Source organism: Zonotrichia leucophrys, chromosome 10, assembly GCF_028769735.1.
Source record: "Zonotrichia leucophrys gambelii isolate GWCS_2022_RI chromosome 10, RI_Zleu_2.0, whole genome shotgun sequence".
NCBI classification, from domain to species: Eukaryota; Metazoa; Chordata; class Aves; order Passeriformes; family Passerellidae; genus Zonotrichia; species Zonotrichia leucophrys.
In genome coordinates, this window is record NC_088180.1 from 11,276,535 (window position 1) to 11,296,340 (window position 19,806).

At 40.9% G+C, this 19,806-nt stretch overlaps 3 protein-coding genes across 8 annotated transcripts in view; 2 read left to right on the forward strand and 1 right to left on the reverse strand.

Moving 5' to 3' along the window:
- ADAMTSL3 (ADAMTS like 3) overlaps positions 1 to 6,973 on the forward strand; it is a 174,702-nt gene extending 167,729 nt beyond the window's left edge. For 4 of the 5 annotated variants that reach the window (XM_064722091.1, XM_064722088.1, XM_064722090.1 and 1 more), the window contains 5 exons: positions 88 to 271; positions 2,677 to 2,881; positions 3,706 to 3,815; positions 4,373 to 4,587; positions 5,116 to 6,973. In XM_064722091.1, the coding sequence (XP_064578161.1) occupies positions 88 to 271; positions 2,677 to 2,881; positions 3,706 to 3,815; positions 4,373 to 4,587; positions 5,116 to 5,225 (824 nt within the window). In that variant the 3' untranslated portion in view covers positions 5,226 to 6,973. Of the gene's footprint in view, positions 1 to 87; positions 272 to 2,676; positions 2,882 to 3,705; positions 3,816 to 4,372 lie in introns of all 5 variants that reach the window. The other variant, XM_064722092.1, reaches the window with a different exon arrangement.
- A 625-nt stretch (positions 6,974 to 7,598) lies between these two features.
- Positions 7,599 to 19,150, reverse strand: SAXO2 (stabilizer of axonemal microtubules 2). 2 transcript variants are annotated; one of them, XM_064722035.1, is made up of 4 exons: positions 19,054 to 19,150; positions 13,215 to 13,394; positions 11,822 to 12,024; positions 7,599 to 11,103 (listed from the first exon to the last, which is right to left on the reverse strand). In XM_064722035.1, the coding sequence occupies exons 1-4, from the start codon at positions 19,092 to 19,094 to the stop codon at positions 10,130 to 10,132; spliced, it is 1,398 nt and encodes a 465-aa protein (XP_064578105.1). In that variant the 5' UTR covers positions 19,095 to 19,150; the 3' UTR covers positions 7,599 to 10,129. The 2 variants fall into 2 exon arrangements, with proteins under 2 accessions (XP_064578105.1, XP_064578106.1); XM_064722036.1 differs by lacking the exon at positions 11,822 to 12,024.
- A 56-nt stretch (positions 19,151 to 19,206) lies between these two features.
- The window catches only part of EFL1 (elongation factor like GTPase 1), a 63,008-nt gene continuing 62,408 nt past the window's right edge, over positions 19,207 to 19,806 (forward strand). Inside the window, exons 1-2 of the mRNA XM_064722417.1 lie at positions 19,207 to 19,254; positions 19,656 to 19,757. Of these exons, the coding sequence (XP_064578487.1) occupies positions 19,667 to 19,757 (91 nt within the window). The 5' untranslated portion in view covers positions 19,207 to 19,254; positions 19,656 to 19,666. The remainder of the gene's footprint in view (positions 19,255 to 19,655; positions 19,758 to 19,806) is intronic.

Here is a 19,806-nt window from a genome sequence, read left to right on the forward strand (position 1 = left end):
AGAGTGTGCTGCCAAATCAATCAAAGTGTGACACACAGTTCCAATGCACAGTGCCTCTCTCACACTGCTTCCAATTGTATTTCTTAGGTTTCACCTGGGACTATGCTGAGTGGAGTCCCTGCTCTGCCACCTGTGGGCATTCAGGAACCCGCTCCAGGAGCCTGCAGTGCTTGAACACAGAGAAACAGAGAGTAAATGAGTCCCAATGCAGAGAGCTGCAGAAGCCAGGGATTGTTTACCAGCCCTGCAACAGAGAGGACTGCCCTCCCAGGTAAACTCCCTTCTGCTCTATTTCCATCAGCTCTTTGTGTATGAAAATGCACTCACCACCTCCTGAAATAGTTTCTGTGTTTGTGCTCTGAGTGTGGAATGTGGGGTTTACTTCACCACGAACCTTAAAGCAGGAGAGATGTGGAAATGGATTACAAGCAAGTAGGGAAATGCTTGATTCAGCTGAATAAATAAGAGCTGAGTGTCTCCATGCTGCTGCAGCAAGTCTTGCTGTTACCACACCACACCTCAAAAGCTAAGCTGGAGATCTCTCTGAGACACTGGGATGTGCAGTTTTGTGGAATTTGTGCCTCCCCAGAGGGAAAACTTGTTGTGTTTAGGGTGGCCAGGGTAACTGTGCTCACCTGCTCTGCTTTGTGCCAGCAGAACTCTCAGCAAGATGTTTTCTGAGGAATGCCTCATTTCTCTCTGTTGCCCTCACCACAGTGCTCCTTGACTGTCCTTCCCTGCCAGTTTGCTCCCTGGATCAGCTGGGGATCATGGGGCTGAAAATATTTTTATCACAAACAGGTGTATCACAACATCTGATTCCAAAGGCCAAAACGACACCTCTAGGCAATCTGAGTTGCACTGAGCATTCCAGCTCAACAGGGTGTTTCTCCAGGATTTCAACAGGAAACCCCACAGGATCCTCAAAATAAGTGCTTTTTGTTGCTTTAAAGAATTGGCCATTATCATCAGCAAAACTCTAAACACACTTTAGAGTTGTTCCTCACTGGAAATTGTTGGCAGGGAAGTGTTAAGACCTTAGCTGACATTGTGAGAGTGCATCTTGCCAGTATGTTCTGAATTCTGTTCTAAATGCAGAAAACCTAGCCACAGATATGTATCAGGAGAAGTTGTTTATGTTTCATTATTAGCAGCCAAAAAACAGATTATCTTAAATTGTGATACTGAACTCTAGCCAGCCCAGAGAAAGCTAACATTTTGCCAGTAGAAAAATACTGAAATCAAACCAATGGTTTGAAACTCAGCTTCAGTTGCAGATTTCTCTCTGAAGCTCCAGCATTTGGAGCAGATGACAGGAGGGTGCAAGAGGTCCTGGGGCTCCTCTGAGCAAGGTCATGCCTTTCAGGGGTTTGCAGGGCATGACTAAATAATCTGATTATCACTGGCCTTGGAGTATTCACAACATAAACAAACTGGTTCTTTCATATAGCTAAGAGATTGGGAACTGAGTTGTCTTTTTATATGCTTAGATTTGTTCTGCTTTTAATTTGCCTTTATGTAATCACCAATGAAAGGCAATTGTGTGTATACTAACATAATTAACTCTGCCTCCAGCCATACTTGTATACTGAAATATTAATTGGTTTTCTTTTATGGAATATTCCATGCTTTCTATACAGGAAGAGCATCCCAGATGCCTGGAAAATAGCCCTGTGTGTGTTTCTTGGTGCCTTTAGCCTCTTTCCTTCCCTGTGATCGCTGACCTGGGAGGGAAGTGAAAAATTTCCTTTCCATTTTCCCACTTACTGATTTCTGCACAATCTTCTCATCTCAAGGCAGATGTTTAGAAAGCATCCATAGAATTATAAAGCCTTTAGATGTTTAGATATATGACCTTAATTAGTCAAAGAGTATTGCATGTGTTTAGTCACTTCTCTCTGTCACAGTGGAGAGCTAGAGTTAAGCAAATATAAGGCCTTGAGTATCTACTTAACTTGTGCTTTGCTGTGCATGCCCTGCACCAAATGTTTGCAAAAGTACTTGAGCTTTAAAAGGGAGAAAAAGACAAGGGTGCAGACTGTAAAAGATTAATCTTCCTTGAATGCTATTTGAGCGTAGGAGAATGAAATAATTGCTGAAGAAAATAGAATTTTTTTCCTGTTATCACTGCTGTGGTAGACATAAAGTCCATTTTATATTTCTAGCCTGGATTTATGCAAAGAGCGAGTCAGTTTGATTGTATTACCACCTGCTGCCTCCCCGGTATTGTTCCTAGCTGCCAAGACTGACTAAATATTTGCAACTTCTAATCAATAAATAGCATGTTCTGCTTGATTCATTGTCTGGTGAGATCTCAATGTAATAAATTCGGATGAGTTACGGCAGCTGTCACTTTAGTGCCAACTAAATTGTTACCATCCATTTTATAAGTCATGGAAAAGTACACTCTCCTTCCTCCTGGCATGTCACATCCAGCAGGGTCTGTAGGGCTCACCTGGTAACAGATTCTGGTAGCAAACATTGTTTGTAGCAAATATGCTCTCATGGGTTAACCATATTTAAGAGGACCTTGCTCAAGTGAAGCTGATTCTAACCATTGTCACACCTAAAACTTGCAAGGACAGGTTCTTTTCCATTTTCTTTGCAAACAGTTGCTGCCAGCTACCAGCAGGGCAGCAATAATTGCTGTAAATGTGTATTCTGTGCATGCTACAGGTGGGTAGCTGGGCCCTGGTCCGAGTGCTCTGCATCCTGTGGCTCTGGATTTCGGCACCGACAGCTCTCCTGTCACCAGGCCATGGCCAATGGCAGCGTCCTGGCCCTGTTGCCAGGGGCCTGCCCAGGCAGGGACCAGCCTGCAGCCAGGACACCCTGCCCAGGGCACCCCTGTCCCCCAGGGCCACCACAGGCCACCACACAGGTAAGTGACAGCGTTCGTCTGCAGCCTCCTTGTTTTATGGAAGTGGGACAGTGCCATCATCTGATGAACTGATTGAACATCTGTCCTCTTGTTCCCCAACATCTGCCCTCTTGCACAAGGCAGGAGCTCTGTGGCTGGAATTACCTTTCAGATCAGACAATCTTGTTTTTTCATTCTATGCTCTCTGAGCAACTTTATTTGTTGATAGCATGACATGAAACCAGAGTATTAGCTGCAGTGTATTTTATAAGCTAAGCCATTATGGTGTATTCCATTTTCCAAGCTAGCTTATTGCTTTTATTGCAGTCATATTAGTACACAATTTGCCTAGCTTGTGTACTAATGTACTTGTACTTGTGAAGTTCAACTCACAGAATGCACAGAAGTCTGTTTTCCTACTTTTTCTGTTTCTTCCTTCATGCAGCAAACTTGTGTTCATCTTGATAAGATTTGTATTTACTGTTCAATGTGCAAAGTAATGAATTAAAATTGCTGTTGCTGCATTCCAGTACAGGTTTTAGCAAGGCAAGTTTGTAATGGGCAGAGCTACAGAAAGAATTCTGCAGCAGTAGGGATGTGGCAGGATGAGAGAAGACAATGGATTTAGCTGTAGGAGCAGGCAGGAAAGTCTTGGCAAAATTACACAGAGAGAACCAAAAATATGCAGGCCTTATCCAAACTGAGCTGTGGCAGGGCTGAAGAAGGCAAGATGCAAAAAGCCATGGCTGGGCTGTGTAGCTGGGTTGCTCCAGGAGGATAATTCTGTTGTTACTAACTCTGCTGTTTCTTTTTCCCTGCCCTCACCCTTTTCTCTCCACTGGCAGTGCTCTGGCCGCTGTGCTGGCCGCCCTGCAGGCTCACAGCACCGTGGGTTCAAATGTCAGCTCCAGAACGGATCTTCAGTGCCAAACTCTTCTTGTGATGAAAGAAAGAGGTAAACAGTGGGGAGAAGTTACGAGTTAGATTCTTTAGATGATCAAATTGAAGGTACAGGATTGTCACTGCAGGACAAGTAGGCAATTTCTGCTGTGTCAGACAAAGGAAAGGAGGTAGAGATAGTCTTCCCTTTGTGGACAGTAGATGAATTCAGGAACCCAGGAGGAGTTATGCCTGAAGAACATACAGCATCCAGTATGGCATGTTCAAAGGCCAGTTACGTTTCCTTAAAGATAAAATACCTTTTCCTATTCCAAAGTTAAGAAACTCGTTTGAAGAAACTCATGTTTCTCATTAGTGAGAAGGTGTGATGAGTGAGCACAAAATTAAATAAAGGGAATTCAACTTAAATATAAGAAAAAATGGAGCAGGTTACCCAGAAAGTTGTGGCATCTCCATCTTTGGAGATATTCAAACCACAGAGACAATCTTGAGATCTTGGTCTAGTTGGCTGTGCTGTGAGCAGGGGTGTGGGGGCTGCTCAGTTCTGTTGTTGTGTGAGTAAGGGTTTAGCACAAAAGCAAACATTTCAGTGCCATTTATTCCCCTGCACAGCCCTCCTGCCAGAAGGAACTGTTCTTCAGCGGGGTGTGATGTGTACTGGCGGCCAGGCCCCTGGAGGCCCTGCAGTGTGGGCTGTGGGACTGGCTTCCAGTCCAGACCGGTGTCCTGCGTGCACAGGCAGAGCAACAAACCCGTGGCTGAGCACTTGTGCAGAGGGAGGAAGAGACCAGCGACCTGGCAACACTGCAGTGTCACATCCTGTGGCAGTATGTAAATGTTTATTTAAATATGAGCATAGTAATAGTTTGTAGCAGTTATATTAGAAAATGACTCACAGTTGTACACTATTGATTCTACAAGCATTTGATTGTACATCAAAGGTAAAACTATCCTCTCCAAGGAGCACTTCGTAATCCTGGGGTTTCTTTTCTCTAAGTAGGCCAGTTTGATATTAAAGCCTGAAAAGCACTTTTAGAAACAGGATATATAGGAAGTTTTTTGCAAACTTCCCTACAAGACTGTGCCAGTTGTGACTCAAAAGTCCCTGAGAGAGCTGTTAATGCCTCCAAGATGGGGTTGTGTTCTGAAACAGACAATGAGCAAATGAGTGCAGTGAGATCACACCTCTTACTTGTGACCTTGCTTAGCTTTGAATCCACTGCTGCCAGAAATGCACACTAAAAAAATTACAAATCTAGCAGGAATCCATCAGTTGTTTACAATTACAATGGCAAGCTCTGCTATTTCTCTTTTGCTTGCTATAAAGCCTTGTAATGTTTAAATATATTTTTCAGAAGGCGAATGCAAGGATACAACTCACTACTGTACATTTGTAAAGCAACTAAAGTTATGCTTGATAGACACCTACAAAGAAAGATGTTGTCAGTCATGCCAAGAAATGTAAGTCCTCTATGGCAAGTTCATGATGCTGCAGTGAAGAGATGAGAAGAAATGTTCTTTAAACTAACCTGCCTGAAGTATATTCTTGTAAATGAGACATGAGTTGTAACACTTAAATGGCAATGTGGGGCTAGTGAAAACACAGCATTGTGGATTGATGTGCTGGATAAGGTGTTGTTTCTGGGAGCTTTCATTTTTCATTCTTTGCAATGGAACTTCTCATGTTTTAAACACATATGGATTAGCAAGATAATATTATGGCATATCATCTGTAAAATTTTGTAGGCTTTTATAATTTTATCTGTGAAAAAACATTACCTAAAAGCAACAAATACTGCTTACTGTCCTTAACTTATGAGGAAGAGTCACAAAAATACTTCAAAAACTTCTGGAAATGCAGCAACTATTGATTCCCAGGATTTTGGTTTGGGGTTTTTTTTTCATCATATTTAACACCATTTTTTAAATTTACAGAAGCTGTGGCTTGTAGCTGTAAAATTTTGGCAGCAGCTTCATTTTCATAAACAGCTTGAGCTTAAGGGTTGATCTCACAGGATGTGCTTTACGGATACTTGCTCTCAGATGGATACACAGAAGTACATTGAATTTTCCTGCTTGTACTTCTGTGTATGCAGAAACTATAAATCCTAATACAATTTTCAAAGCAGCAATGGATCTCTTTTGAATAAATGAGGTGTCATTTTTTATTGTTTCAATTCTAATTCCAGTCTCTGAAGTACAATCAGAGTTCTGGCATGGTTATACTTTTGTACTGATATTAAATGAGACAGAAGCTTCCTTGTCAGAGCTGTGAACAAACACTTGTGAGCACTGTTCTCTTGCACATCAAGTCAAATGAGGAGCCAGTAACTGGCCAAAATAGCTGTCAGATTCCTTGTCTTTGAGTAAGCATTCTATTTTTCTCCATTAATGGGGGAAAATGTCCAAGGAAGAATTATCAATTGTGAAGATAGACAAGTGCAAGAAATATATGTTAAACATTTTTCCATCAAGATGGTTTTTCCATCATGGCCATTAACCATCTGAGTCATTTGCAAGTTGATAAATTCTTACCATAATATTGCTGGGTAAATTATCTTCCATACTGCAGATGGTCTGACTACGGCTTTAAGCAGAGAGGACCCCACAGGAGGCAGAAAATAGATGATTTTTCCTTTTGTAGTATCCAAACTACTGCTCATTTTGGAGGCCTGAATGCTCACTTTGATTGGCTCTTGTTCCATCCCTGACCTGTGTGACAGACAGAGGGCTGGGAGTGCTGTGGGGGCAGCTCAGACACAGCATCCTGCACAGAGGGTTTGCATCACTGAGAATTAGGGTAGCACTACTGTATAGAAAATGTTTAGGGTGGACTATCGTGTCCAAGGCTGACTGCAAGGAGAGGATATTCCTGATCATTACCTTTTTCATCAGCAATGGGTCTTGATTGTTTAAGCAGTTTTTTAAATTAAACATTTGTAAGATACTTTTGTAGATATTTATTGTCTGATTTAAAAGTGCAATATTTTTTTTGTACAGTGTTTAATAAAGATTTTTGGACATATATTTTTTCTTATTACCAAAATTTCCTATTCATGTTTTCCCTTTATATTTAAAGTTTTCAAATGTTAACACACAGCATTTTTTTGTTGCTTTAACTTTGGTTAAGTATGCATGCTATACCAAAGCAGTGCTGTAAATGTTTGTGATTGCAATGGGCATGACGTTCCTCTGTAGATTATTTTATTGCTTCTCCAGTACCTGAAGATTTTATCTTCCTGAACGTAGTTTTGATTTTTCTGAAATAAAGTATAGTTTGATTATTCACCACTGTGATCACCCTGAGATTGTTTATTACCATGATTTGCATGGTAACTGTGCTTTTGTTCTTAGTTATTTTTTCAAATTACTTTGTCTATAATTCTGAGGTCTTTTCAAAGCCTCAGATTAGCTCTTATTTTTCACAGTCTATCAGACATATTGTCAATTTTCTCTGCAGTCTGCTTTGCACTGCTATTAAGAGTGCAAAGTAACCTTTGCACTCTTAATAGCCTGACTGAAAAAGTGGGAAGATAATTTGCAAAGATTCAAATGCCTGATTCACTGAAATCAGGATTCTTTAAAAGGTGGAATAAAAATGTGTTTCTTTTCTGGGCCTTCACCAAGCAGAGTTCATTTAGATCTAACAGAACAGCTCCATGTTTTGTATTTAGTGAGTGATGGGAATACCTCCATGAAAAAGAAATTGTTTCAGAATATCCAATATGTGTAGTCCTTAGAAAGAATAGTCTAAGAAATAGTATGAACAATAAAAGCTTTAAGGAAAATTTTATTAAATAGAAAATAAATGCATAGCAATTTAATGGTGATGTTTCAGAGTTATCCTAGATAACAATATTGGCAAAGGTTTAACTTTCCTTTTGAATTCCATTTGTGCAGTCTCCAAAAAAGCAAAGGCTCTGTACAGCAGTGCTGTGGAGCCTGATGCTGGATGGCAGAGCACACAGAAAGCACACTCAGAATAGCAGCTGAATCCATGAATAGTTTTTCTGCTTTTACATCTTGGTTTAGCATGACATCATAAAATGCTTTTTTAACAGCTGTTATTTTGGAAAAATATTAGTTTTCCAGCCGTCTCTTCACTTGGTCTGCATTTCAGCAATTTGTTGTTAATGAAAAGGTTGACGTCAGGTATTGAATAGTGTCTGAAGTTTTATAATATCATTTGATGCTTTTCCTGGAAGCACAATCAGCATGTTGGGGCTTTTTCAATTGTAAAGTAATAAAGGCTTCTCTCTTTCACTATTAAATTTAGGGGAAAACATTATGGACAAAATGAAAGGAAATATGCCCCTCCACCCTAAAAAAGCCTTGAAACACATCTGCAGAGGAACTGTTAAATGTATCTGAGTATGCCCTCCACTTCCCTTCCTCTCAAAATGCTTGTACCGTGCTGGTAGGTGGCAGCAAATGACTTTCCATAACTTAAGGGAGGGAAGTGACTTCAGAACTGAAAAAACAGCTGTGAAAATTTAAAAAAGCATCTGGGCTCCCTCACAGGCCTAGCAGAAGAGCCATTTTGAGCAGAATATGCAGGCACATGTAATTTCATGGATTCAGACTGCATTTCTCCCTCCCTAGACAGGAGAGCTGGAGGGCATTGGGAGCTTCTGAAAATGGCTCCAGAGGTACCAGGACTGTGTAAAGCATGTGGACCTGAGTAGGTGTGACTGTGCAAAGTTTTGGCTTTGTTTCCTCAGAAGTTTTGGCTTTGTTTCCTGAGTTGTGGCGTGACAGAGAATGACTCAATAGAGTGTATTTTTTCTTTTGTGGTACAGAAAGATGACAGTCAGTTGGACTTTTTCCTGTCCTGCTTTTAGAATCTCGCAGGTTTTCATTGTCCTTGTTCATTCACAATCACAATGAGGGAGGTGAATAATTTTCAAACAGAAAAGTAAAACTGATTTGCCATGTCATTAACAGAGTAAGTGATACTACAAAATCACAGTACAAAGACAAAAGTTCTGTAAAAGTGACTGATGCTCTAATATTGTCTGGATGCCTCTCATGAAATGCTTTGGTGCACAGATGATTTGCTCAGTTCAGCTTTGTTGCTTTCATATGACCAAGTTCCTGCTTTAAAAATATTGCCATCATTGATCTTAGCCCTTTAATAAGAGACTTTGTTTATGAAGCACAGCCACATGATTCTGCAGAACCCAAATACTGCTCTACACCAATGAGTACAAGATATGCAATACTGAGAAAAAAAATCATACTGGAGTAGTGTGGTAGAGCATGACAATACAGTTAATTACAGAACTATTAATTGGGACTTGCTTAAATCCTGAATGTAATAAAACTAAAATTGATTCATCTGGATTTTTCAAACTCAGCTAAAGATACATAGAGAAAATACTAAATATTTCATACAGAAGCAATTTCATACAACATTTCTGTAAAAAATGGTGTCTGTGTATTTGGAACAAGCAATTCTTTGAAAAGCAGACAGACTGAAGCCAGGCTGCCTACAGATTTCTGCATCTCAGCTGGTATTTCATTTTTTACCTGAGTTTACTCTCTTTTCTGTAAATCTATGCAGTCTCATAATGAGGTTTGACTGAATTTGCACACTGGGTTTAAAGATGATTCAGACAGGCACTAAGTGTGTCAGTGTGTCCAAGGTGCATCAGTTTTGTTTCCTTTGGAATTAAGGCTGAAAGAGCATGATCAGGGAAATTAAGAAACAGAGTCTAATGACATACTTTTGGTGTTGAGTGGTTTCAACTACATGAACAGAAAAAGAGTGAGGTTACCACCTGTTAATTGCTACTAGAAATTACAGTGGGACCTTTATACTCCAGATCTGAATGAAGTTGAAGCAGTGATGACTACAGCTCAAAACAGGTTTTTAGAAATGCCTAGGTGTCATAGCATGCAAATCTTACAGATTACTGAGATTATGACTGATTTGTTTGATTATTTTAAATAGCATTATTTGCTTACTGTGTAAAGTATTTTATCAGCAAAAGGCACTTGTTATTTCACAAATACAATAATTTGATTGCAGAAAATATCAAATAACTAAGTATGTTATAAAGATGCTTGAGATGGAGCGTGATGAAATCTGGGGAGTCAAGAAAACTAGAATACACAATCAGAAAAAGCACAGATGCCATGTAGGGAGTAGTGCTCCTTCAGCATTTGGCAAATCTTTATTAGTCTCATAACGAGAACTTTGGTTTGGCTTTGGTTTTCTTCAAACTCCTAAAAGCAAAATTTATTTAAATAAATAACACTGAAAGCAGGTTAAATAATTTATTTAACTTGCTTTCAGTGTTAAAGAGAAAATGAACAAGCTGGTTTCCCATTATATAACTAAGGTGCTTGCAATACTGCATGTAAGTGTTATGACACAGCAGGTACTTCCTCTGGAACAGGACTGCTGTCTGCGCCGGATGGTTCTGGGGACAGCCGGCGGTAGAATCTGTGACCCTCAGAATCTGTGTTGACATAGACATAACCCACAGCATCTGGATTGAGTCCTGGGCAGACCTCTGGCTTCTTTGGTGTATATTCAGTGCGGTACAAAGTTTCATCTTTAAAAGGAACTCCAGTAGGTACAACCTCTACAGGTTTGAAACTTTGAGGCGGATTGGCCTGATGAGGTACGTAATGGGACCTGAATGTAGTTAAACTAGCAAATCTTCCTGTGGGCTTTTGAATTTCCTCTTCTTTCTTAATAAGCCCTCGTGGAGGAACTCTCCAAGGCTGATAGTCTTCTTTTGTAGTAGTCTTCCCTTGAAAAGGGCCAGTGGTTTTTCTTCCAGGAGCTGGTTTCATGGGGGCTCTAGGAGCAACCTTGTGTTTAATGTAATCTAGACGGTTTGAGGACTTGAGGTCCATCTTGTCTGTGGGTGGAACGTACTCTCTTGGTTTGTGGAACTCAGGCGCGGTGACCGAATACGGCTGATAGCGATCCTGGAATTCAGTGGTTCCTTTAAAAGGATCATCAGATCCATGTTTTTGACCTTCAGGCTTGCAGCTTTTTGCTTGTTCCCCAGGCGTCCCTTTAAAATCTCTCTGGTGGGTTGTGAGATCTTCAAAGGGTTGGTCGCTTGGCTTGTACTCTTCCCTTGGCCTGACGAACAAGGGCTCCAACTCATGGGCGACGTAGGCCGTGCGATGGATGGTGTTGCCATCAAAAGGCCCCTCTGGCAGCTTGGTGTCACAGGGTTTGCAGCTTGCAGGGGGATTGGGCTGCTTGGGGATGTAGTCATCTTGAAACGTGGAAGGATTTCCAAACCTCTCCGAAGGTGGCTCGTAGTCACGCTCCACCTTACAGGGTTCTGTTCTTTGACTTTTCCATAACCTGTAGTGATCTGTAAGGCAAAACCAAAATTCCACCACATGGGTGTTATTACTTAAAACCAGTCATTTAAAATGAAGAGCAAGTCTTTTGGTATTAAATCTTGCAAAACAAAGAAAATGGATGTAAGTGAAAATGATAATTTTATCTGCATGTCTGTGATCTGACGAATCACACTATTATAGTGTGATTTATAGTGATAAAAAACAGACCCCCAAAATTGTACCTGATGCCCTATTTTGACTCTTTGCTCAACAGAAACTATACAGAAATATCCTTATACATGCTTTAATACAGTATCTTCCACTGACCATTGTAATAGAATAATTTGTGTCAAGACAGATCATTACTGGGATGATGTATATGTAAGCTATACTGTACACAAGCAGAAGCCTGAACTCCATTTTTGACCTACTCTGTGGAAAAATAAGTGACATGAATTAAAACTACCTGAAAAATACACTGCACCTTAATTTCCACCCAATTTTGCCTGGATAGCCCAACCAAGGTGCATGTTGGAATTTCCTTGTAGCTGACCAAACTTCAGAGAGGGCTTTTAGCTTAGAAGCAATAGGTGTCCCCTCAACAACAGGAGTGCTGAATGTTTTAGGGCATCATCACCTGCTTCCTAGTATGTTTTACTCTCTGTCCCAAACCAACAAATCCAGTTTCCAACATAGGAAATTCCAATGCTACCTTCATCTGGGTTATTTCCCTTTCTGTATTATTACCCCGGTAGGTTGGGACAGTATCCACTTTGGCATCTGAAGTATGTTTCCTCTCTCGAGGCCTTGCTAATGTCACTGGTCCTACTTTATGAGGATTGTAATCTCTCTGGTAAATGGTTCCCAGGTCAATCTTCCCTGACTTTGGTCTATATTCTTCTTGTTGCCGAAAAGGTCTTGTAACAATTTCATACGGTAAATAATCAGACCTGAATTGGGGAAAAGAAAACACTGGTCAAAAAATCTTTTCTTCCTTCTGAAACCACTGCTGTATTTTTTCCACTATTCGGAAAAATAACAAAATGTTTACTCTGAAAAACCACAGACACCACATGTTGGAAGGATATCACAAAGGAGAGAAAACCACAATACATAAATCAATGGTCTCTGATGCATTATAGAGTCTTTACTCAAAGGTGGATGGTTTTTTAATACTCTGAGTCCCATTCATGGTTTAACAACATTATTTAAAGTGTCTAAAAGGAGACTTACAAAGTTGCTATAATTTTGCAAAGAAATTATCAGAAAGCAGAAGCAGAGCAAAGCTCAAATTACTACAAGTGGTAGCATTTACTGATTGCATGAGGAGAATGGAATATAATCAGAAACAGCATTTCACTGTTTTTGTATGGGCACATTACATTAAAAGGATGTATATTACGTGTGTGGGTGTTTAAATAGATCGTACAAGCACATCAGCAGTCTGGCAGAACAGCATTTGGCCTTTCTGTTTATGTCTCTTTGTTTTTTGAGAAACAAAAAAATTTCACCAGATACCCTCACAGCTTAACAGAAAAACAATAATAATGGAAAAAGTAAATGTTGATGCTGCTGTCACATCACTAACAATGAATGGGTGATTTTTTTTCTAATTCTTTGAAAGATGCTCTTTAATTCTGTAAGCTTAAAATTAGAGTCTGTGCACAGATAGGATAGATAAACTGAACTCCTTTACAGGTTGCTTTCTTAAAGCTAATAATATTCTTTAAACTAATGCTCTGAATTTAAAAAATCAGTAAAAGAATTCAGTTTCTTTTTTTGTAAGATTTCATTATTTTGGATTTTTTATATATACATTACAGAAAATTCCCCAGTTCACTAGGTTTTCCATAAGACCTAAATTTCCTAACAGGCTGAAAACAAGACAAAAATTTTTGATTGTCTTTACAGGTTAAAGGGTGCTGTAAAGAATGCAAATCTTGCTGGGTACATGTTTTGCTATTTTTTATAACCTTTTTGTGGTAACTGTATTTCTGTACTCAACATTTATACTTTAAATATGCAAAAAGTGCAAAGGATGCAATGACTGCATTTTGAGAAGATTGCAATACAATAATTAAAAAACAAAGAATGAAAAACTTGACAGACTAATTCTAAAACATGGTTTGAAATTATTTACTTGAACGTTGTGGTGCCGTCCATTCTCGCCTTATCCTCTTGGAGCTCTGGCTTTGGCTTGCAGCTCTCAGGAGGGCAGACGTTGCCATAGCCAGGGTAGTTCTCCACATACTCAGTTTTGTGGCTCGGTTTCGCTCCATCATCATAAATCTTTGTGGGTTTGTGGCAGCAGCGGTGGCGTCTGGGTCAAACACATCAGAGCAGAGAATTTTGAATCGTTTCATTTAAGAGGAAAACCCATATTCTGTCTGCTGGGAGTGAATAACAAATGGGGAAGATTGAACAATGTCAGTAGTTTTTGTTTAAAATCTTTTCTGAGTGATAAAACCACAAAATATTGTGCTGGTGGCACAGGTCCCAGAGCACATCATGCTAATACAGTAATGAAAGCACTGTCAGCTGGGACTTAGTCCTTGGTGCAGAATACAGAGGATGGACACAGTTGATCTCAGTTCTCTAAATGGTGCTAGCACCAACATGCACTTTCCTCTTGTCTCTAATGTTTAATGATATTCCTCCTTTTATTTGGAAAAATAACTAACTGTGCTTCATTTCCTGTCTCATATCATCTCTTTCTTACTGCTATTACTTTATTGCTTGTATTTTTATTTCTGTACATCTCACCTATTTTCACCACTACTGATTAAAACTTTTTGATTAAAATTTTATGGTGTGAAATCTCATGGGCCCTTCTAGTGCTCTGCAGGCCATTTATGAATTTCCAACTCATTTTTTTCCTCCATAGGCTGACTAAATATCCAAAACACATGTTTATTTGAAAGTAACGACATCTCTTTTTCTTAATTGGTTTTATTTCAATTCCTCCTTGATGCTTCTATCAGTGACACCATTGTGCAAAAAGGGAGGCATAATGGGAGGTATATAAGGACAATTCCTTATTTATGCCTTGTTGTTTTCAATTAATGATCCATAAAATTGAAATTTAAATGTTATTGTTTTGAAAATCTTGTTGTAGTAGTTCTAATTTGCACAATGCACATCTCTGGCTGACCTCAAGGAAACCTATGACAGGTTTTCCTTTTACTTATGGCTGACAACTTGCAATGCAAAGGTAAAAAACAATACATTTTATTTCAAATGAACAAGTATTGTAAAATTCTGTGATGAAAAGTTAATTATCTAAACCCCAAGAAGGGGAAAATTGTACAGCTCTTAGTAAATACAAATAAATTCAAGTTTCAGGAAGCTAGACATCCAAAGAACATTTCAAAGGTCTGCAGAGAATTTTAGCTAGCACTGAACACCATAAAGGAAAATATTAAATTAAAGCAAGGTAAAATAGAATACAGAAATCGACATGAAGGACTCCTGCTGGGAAAATGAAAAAATGAAAAAAAAACACTGAAAGAAGTTCTTGGAGATCCTAAAGCTGGTATTAGTTTGTGCTGCCTGATATTGCCAGTTCAGTAGTTAAAAAAATGAGAAATAAAGTAGCCCTGTCTAAGAACTCAGATCCTTTCAAAGCCTCAGGTGTTTACTCCTTTTCAATCAAGTAAATTAACAATTGAGAGACCTTTTCAAAACACAGCAGGAAAGAAAAAAGGAAGAAGAGGGAAAGAACAGGAAAGGTAGGAAAACAAGGAGGTGTGTGCTGTTTCTCACTGCAGTGTTTGCCTGTCATTACATTTGTCATGAAATTCACTTTCACCTCAGTAATGTTTTTCTCAGCAAGCAAACAGCACATACTGTGTCACATAGCATCTAAAGGTAACAGCTAAGCAGAAACAAAAGACATTGGATGGATGGTTTGAAAGCTGTTTGAAATACAGGTTATCAATTTATAATGTTCTTCATGGATTTTTTGGCATACAATTCAAAGGAGTTGGAAACAAACATTTATCTGCAAAAACTTCACTTTGACCATCTTCAGTTTGCCATAAGCTGGTCTGGAAGACCAAGCACCAAACAAATCACCTTCTGTGTTCTGGGGTCACCATTTTTAAGGAGTTAATTCTGAATATTTTTAAGCAATGTTGTGAGTATATCCCATGTATTGCAGCATGGACATGCTATAAACTGAAATAGATACTAGAAAAATAATTACTGCAGAGTGAGCCTGTAGTTTTTGGTAAATACAAATCAGAGGTGAAAGCCATCTACTCTTTTCAAGGAAAGATGTTTGTAATTTTATTAGAATTCATTGTTGATCCATAAAATGTCCTTTAAGCAACTCATTTCTAGTGTATAAAATAATTCTGAACACACTCTAACTGCACTAAATTACTTGGAATCAGATGATATTGACAAGCAAGTTCCCACATCCTACTCTGTGTTGTGAAAGTGCTTTCAGTCAGCCTGAGGATGTAAAATTAGCTTGTGAATTTGACTTGGAGAAGAGATTGGGGTTTTTTTGGTTAACTGAGAAATCTGCTTTAGGATGTTGTCAAATTTAGAATATTGTCAAATTGCTAAACCAAAACTTTTCATCTACATAATAATTTTATAAAACTAATTATATCACAGTGCTAGGAATTATCAGAGAATACAGATTACAGCTCTGATACATGAAATATGTTGCCTAGAGCTTGGCCTGCACTCCTTGAGACATTGTTTATTTTTAACTTCTTCCTTGTATTTATCCTAATTTCCACCCCAGAGTTACTGATAATTCAAATGGATTTGGTAAGAATATCCCTTTTTCCATGCCTGACTGGCACTTAATTTGATGGATTATTATTCTTTCCCTTCCTCATGGGAGACTATCTTGTGTTTTGCATCTCAGTCAGAATCTCAGCTAAATAAAAGTGACAGTACATCAGCTCTCTTGTGCCAAATGCTCTTGTTCTGGTTATTTTAATAGAATGCTGATGATTTTAACTTATTTAAGGCCTGGCACACATACTTTTTTTTTACACAATGCTAGCAAGATCCTTGAAATTCTACCACAAAACATTTTCCTCCCAGAGAACTAGACTAATAATGAGAAAAACTTAATATTTGACATAATAGAAAACTTACTGCTCCTCTACAAACACAGCTCAAAGCTTTTATTTTTAATTTCTTTTTAATTTTGCCAGTGTACATACTATGGTCTGGAAGACAGAAATTATGGATGGACACTGTTTTTGAGTCATCTACTTTCCTGTTCTTGACAGGAGATTTGGTAGTTTTTACTGGGTTTGTATTTCTGTGTGGTCAGTATGATGGCTTAAGTAACCCATATTTTAGAAAAAATCTTTCCTTTTAACTTATATTTATGCAGGAATATAGATTTTTATGATAATGATAACAAAAGGGCAAGAAATGGGGGAAGTTGACAGACTGAGAAGGAGATAAAGCAGCAGTTTATTTTTGTGTCTCAAAACAACTTTTATGCTTTTGTAGGCTGTGGTTGTGTTTTGTAGCAGACTAATACTATTCTTGAGTGCAGAAAGTTCATCTGCCACACAGGCTTTATTCTTCTTTGGAAGCCAGATTTACCATCCTGAATTTGAGAAAGCAGAATGAAGTTCTGTCTTACTGGCTTTGCTCCCCTGTAAGTTTTTTCAGTGTTTTTAAAATCCTGCTGATAGGGGAGATTGTTTCCTTCTATTTTATTATTGAGAATTAAGCAGTAATTGTACCCCCATAAAATTTCCTGCAGATAGCTAAATGATAATGTCTACAAAACATTAGATATTTATAGTTGCTTTGAAGTCCCTGCTAAGCTGTGAATGCATTGCAGTGTCCAGGTAACACTGCCAAGTGACCAAGCAGCCTTCCCCTGAAAACAGAAACTGTACACTGAAGCAAACACAATGTGCTGCCTAAATCAATAATGGCTTAAGCTTTTATTGACTGTAAAAACTTCAGTGAGGTTTATTTTAAACCACAAGCTTTATGCATATTTAACTTAATTATTCATGTTATTGAACTCAGTTTTTGGATTGAGAATTTTGGTTGAGTTGAAGCTCATTTTATGCTGTCTCATTGTGTTATCTCACCATCTTTGTACTTGAGCCCAAGCCAGGTTTGTTATCTCACCATGAAAACATTGTGTTCCAACTCTTCATTAATCTAGGGCTTAAGAAACAAATTAATGGGGCAAAATCAACCACAGGCTTGGCCAAAAAGAACATGAGGAACTTTACTCTGTCTGCCTCACACCTCTGTCTACAGATGACAAAAAAAGTGGCTGATGAACAGACAGACAGACTTCCCACACAGAAACACATGGAGGGAGCCTGCTCTGCATACCTTGATATGAAACTTGTGGGTCATGGTGCACTTTGCAACCATAGGGTTTGCTCTGTACTTCCATAAACATTGAGCACACCTCTGTGATCTTATGATGAATGTTCTTGTATGTAGTTGTTAGACTTTTTTCTTTTAGTATGAAGTGAATTTTTGAATCCTAGGGTGATTATTTTTGTGAATTTTTTTAAAAAGTAGACAGAGAAGAAATTGAAAATATAAAAATTTGTGACTCCAACCTCTAAATTTATATCTGAATTTTGAAAGGTCCAAGTCCCTTATTATTTTGGGACACCTGATTTGTGTGCTTTTTTTTCACCTATGGCATTGGTAATATTGCTTATAGACCTGTAATAGTAATTTTCCCCTAAGAATTCCCTACTGTACCCTCTTGGTACTTACTCCCTGGGTCAAAGAGGCTACAGGATAATGATGAACTGTTTGTCTCTCTATGGGATCATGGAACATAAAGGAAAGTGGTGAGTACTAATGGATGTGATGGCAGAAGGGCAGATAGATTAGATTTCTTTCAAGGGCTGCAGTGCTTGCACAGGTTTCTGACAAAATTGGCAGAATTCTTCCGAAGGTTCTTTGGTGTAGTCCTTCAATGGGAGCTGGCTCTGGTTTCTGGAAAAGCCTGATTCTGATTCTGTCTGGGTGGCTTTTAAAGACTGTCTCCATTCTGTTCTATTTTAGTCCATTTAAGACCTTCTTTTACCCTTACCTGATTTAAATGTAAATACACTAGTTCACTTTTACTGAGAGCATGCTCATACTTGGGTTCTACTCCTCAGTGGCGCGGGGTGCTGCTCAAGTTATCAATGAGGTTGGAAAAGGCCTCTGAGATTATCAAATCCAACCTGTGACCAAACACCACCATGACAACCAGACCATGGCACTGAGTGCCACATCCAGCCTCTTCTAAAACACCTCAAGTGACATGGGCAGCCCATTCTACTGCCCAACCACCCTTTCTGCGAAGACATTATTTAGAATGTCCAACCTAAAGCTCTTCTGGAGCAGCTTGAGACTGTGTCCTCTGGTTCTGTCACGGCTTGTGTGGGAGAAGCGGCTGAGCCCCGCCTGGCTGTGATCTCCTGCAGAGGGTGAAGGAGCCTCCTTTTCTGCAGCTGAACACTCCTGGCTCTGTCAGGCACTCCTTATCACACTTGTGCTCCAGACCCTTCCCCAGCTCTGACTGACTTTTTACCTTCTCTGGACATGCCCCAGCACCTCAGTGACCACTCTGAACTGAGCAGCCCAGAGCTGGACACAGCACTCGAGCTGTGGCCTCAGCAGTGCTGAGTGCCGGGGTGGGCACTGTCCCGGCCCTGCTGGGCACCCTGCTCCTGCCCCAGCCCGGTGCCACCGGCACTCCTGGCACACGTTGGCTCCCTTTCAGCTGCTGCTCCAGCACCCGGCTCCTTTTCTGCTGTCACTGTCAGCCCCTGTGCCCCAGCATGTACACTGTGTGGGGCTGTTGTGACCCCTTGACCTCGCTGAACCTTTTACCACCGGCATCATTCCATGTGTCCAGCCTGCCCAGGTCCCTCTGCGGAGCCTTCCTACCCCGCCGCACATCGAAGCTGCTGCCCCCAGCTCGGAGGGAGGGTGGCGCTGGCTGGCTCGGTGCCCGCCTCACTCACCCGCAGGAGCAGATCTCGCAGATGCAGCGCGGCGGCCCCATGCCCGGCCCGCTCGGCCGCTCGGCCGGTAACCAGGGACGCCGCCGCGCGCGGCACCGGCGGCGCCCGGCCCGGCCCGGCTTCCGTCCGGCGTCACGGGGCGGGCCCGGCAGCGGCCGAGCGGGGCGGGCGCGGCTTTCCGGGAGCGGCGGCGGAGCGCAGGTGCGTGTGCCCGGTGCGTGTGCCCCGAGCCGGGAGGGCCCGGGCAGCGGGGCTGGCCCCGGAGCGGCCTTCGCCCCGCGGGCGAGCCGGGGGTCAGCGCTGTGCCCCGCCTGGCGTGGCCCCGGGGCAGCGCGGCCGTGCCTGCTGGGAGCGGCGGGAGGGGAAGGCAAACCGGGGGAACCGGGAGGTTTGTGCCACTGCCGGCAGCTCGGTGTCCGCCGCCAGCTGGAGCCTGAGGCGCGTTCAAAGCGCAGACACGGCCCGTGGGTTCTGCCGGGTGTCCCCGCCCCACGTGTCGCGGAGCTTCCCTCCGGAGCGGCTCTGACCGCAGCTGGCGTCACTAAAAACCAAAGTCTTTCCTCAGGCTGACACCTCAGTAAAACACTTTGCTCCGTTCGCAGAATTAGCCAGAATGGTGCTTACAAGCGTGGGGAAGATGGTTGGCCTCCAGAAGAAGGCGTCCGGCATCAGGAATATCTGTATATTGGCGCACGTGGATCACGGTACGGCAGGGGCTGGTGTCTGCTCCTCTTGTGGGTGTCTGAATGGTGG

Excerpts from the sequence above, each read along its gene's own strand:
- SAXO2 (XM_064722035.1), bottom strand. The coding sequence starts at position 19,094 with ATGGGGCCGCCGCGCTGCATCTGCGAGATCTGCTCCTGCGG. Across the intron at positions 12,025-13,214 it reads GACGGCACCACAACGTTCAA|GTCTGATTATTTACCGTATG; the intron begins GTAAATAATTTC and ends TCCCCAATTCAG. Across the intron at positions 11,104-11,821 it reads TACTGTCCCAACCTACCGGG|ATCACTACAGGTTATGGAAA; the intron begins GTAATAATACAG and ends TTTGCCTTACAG.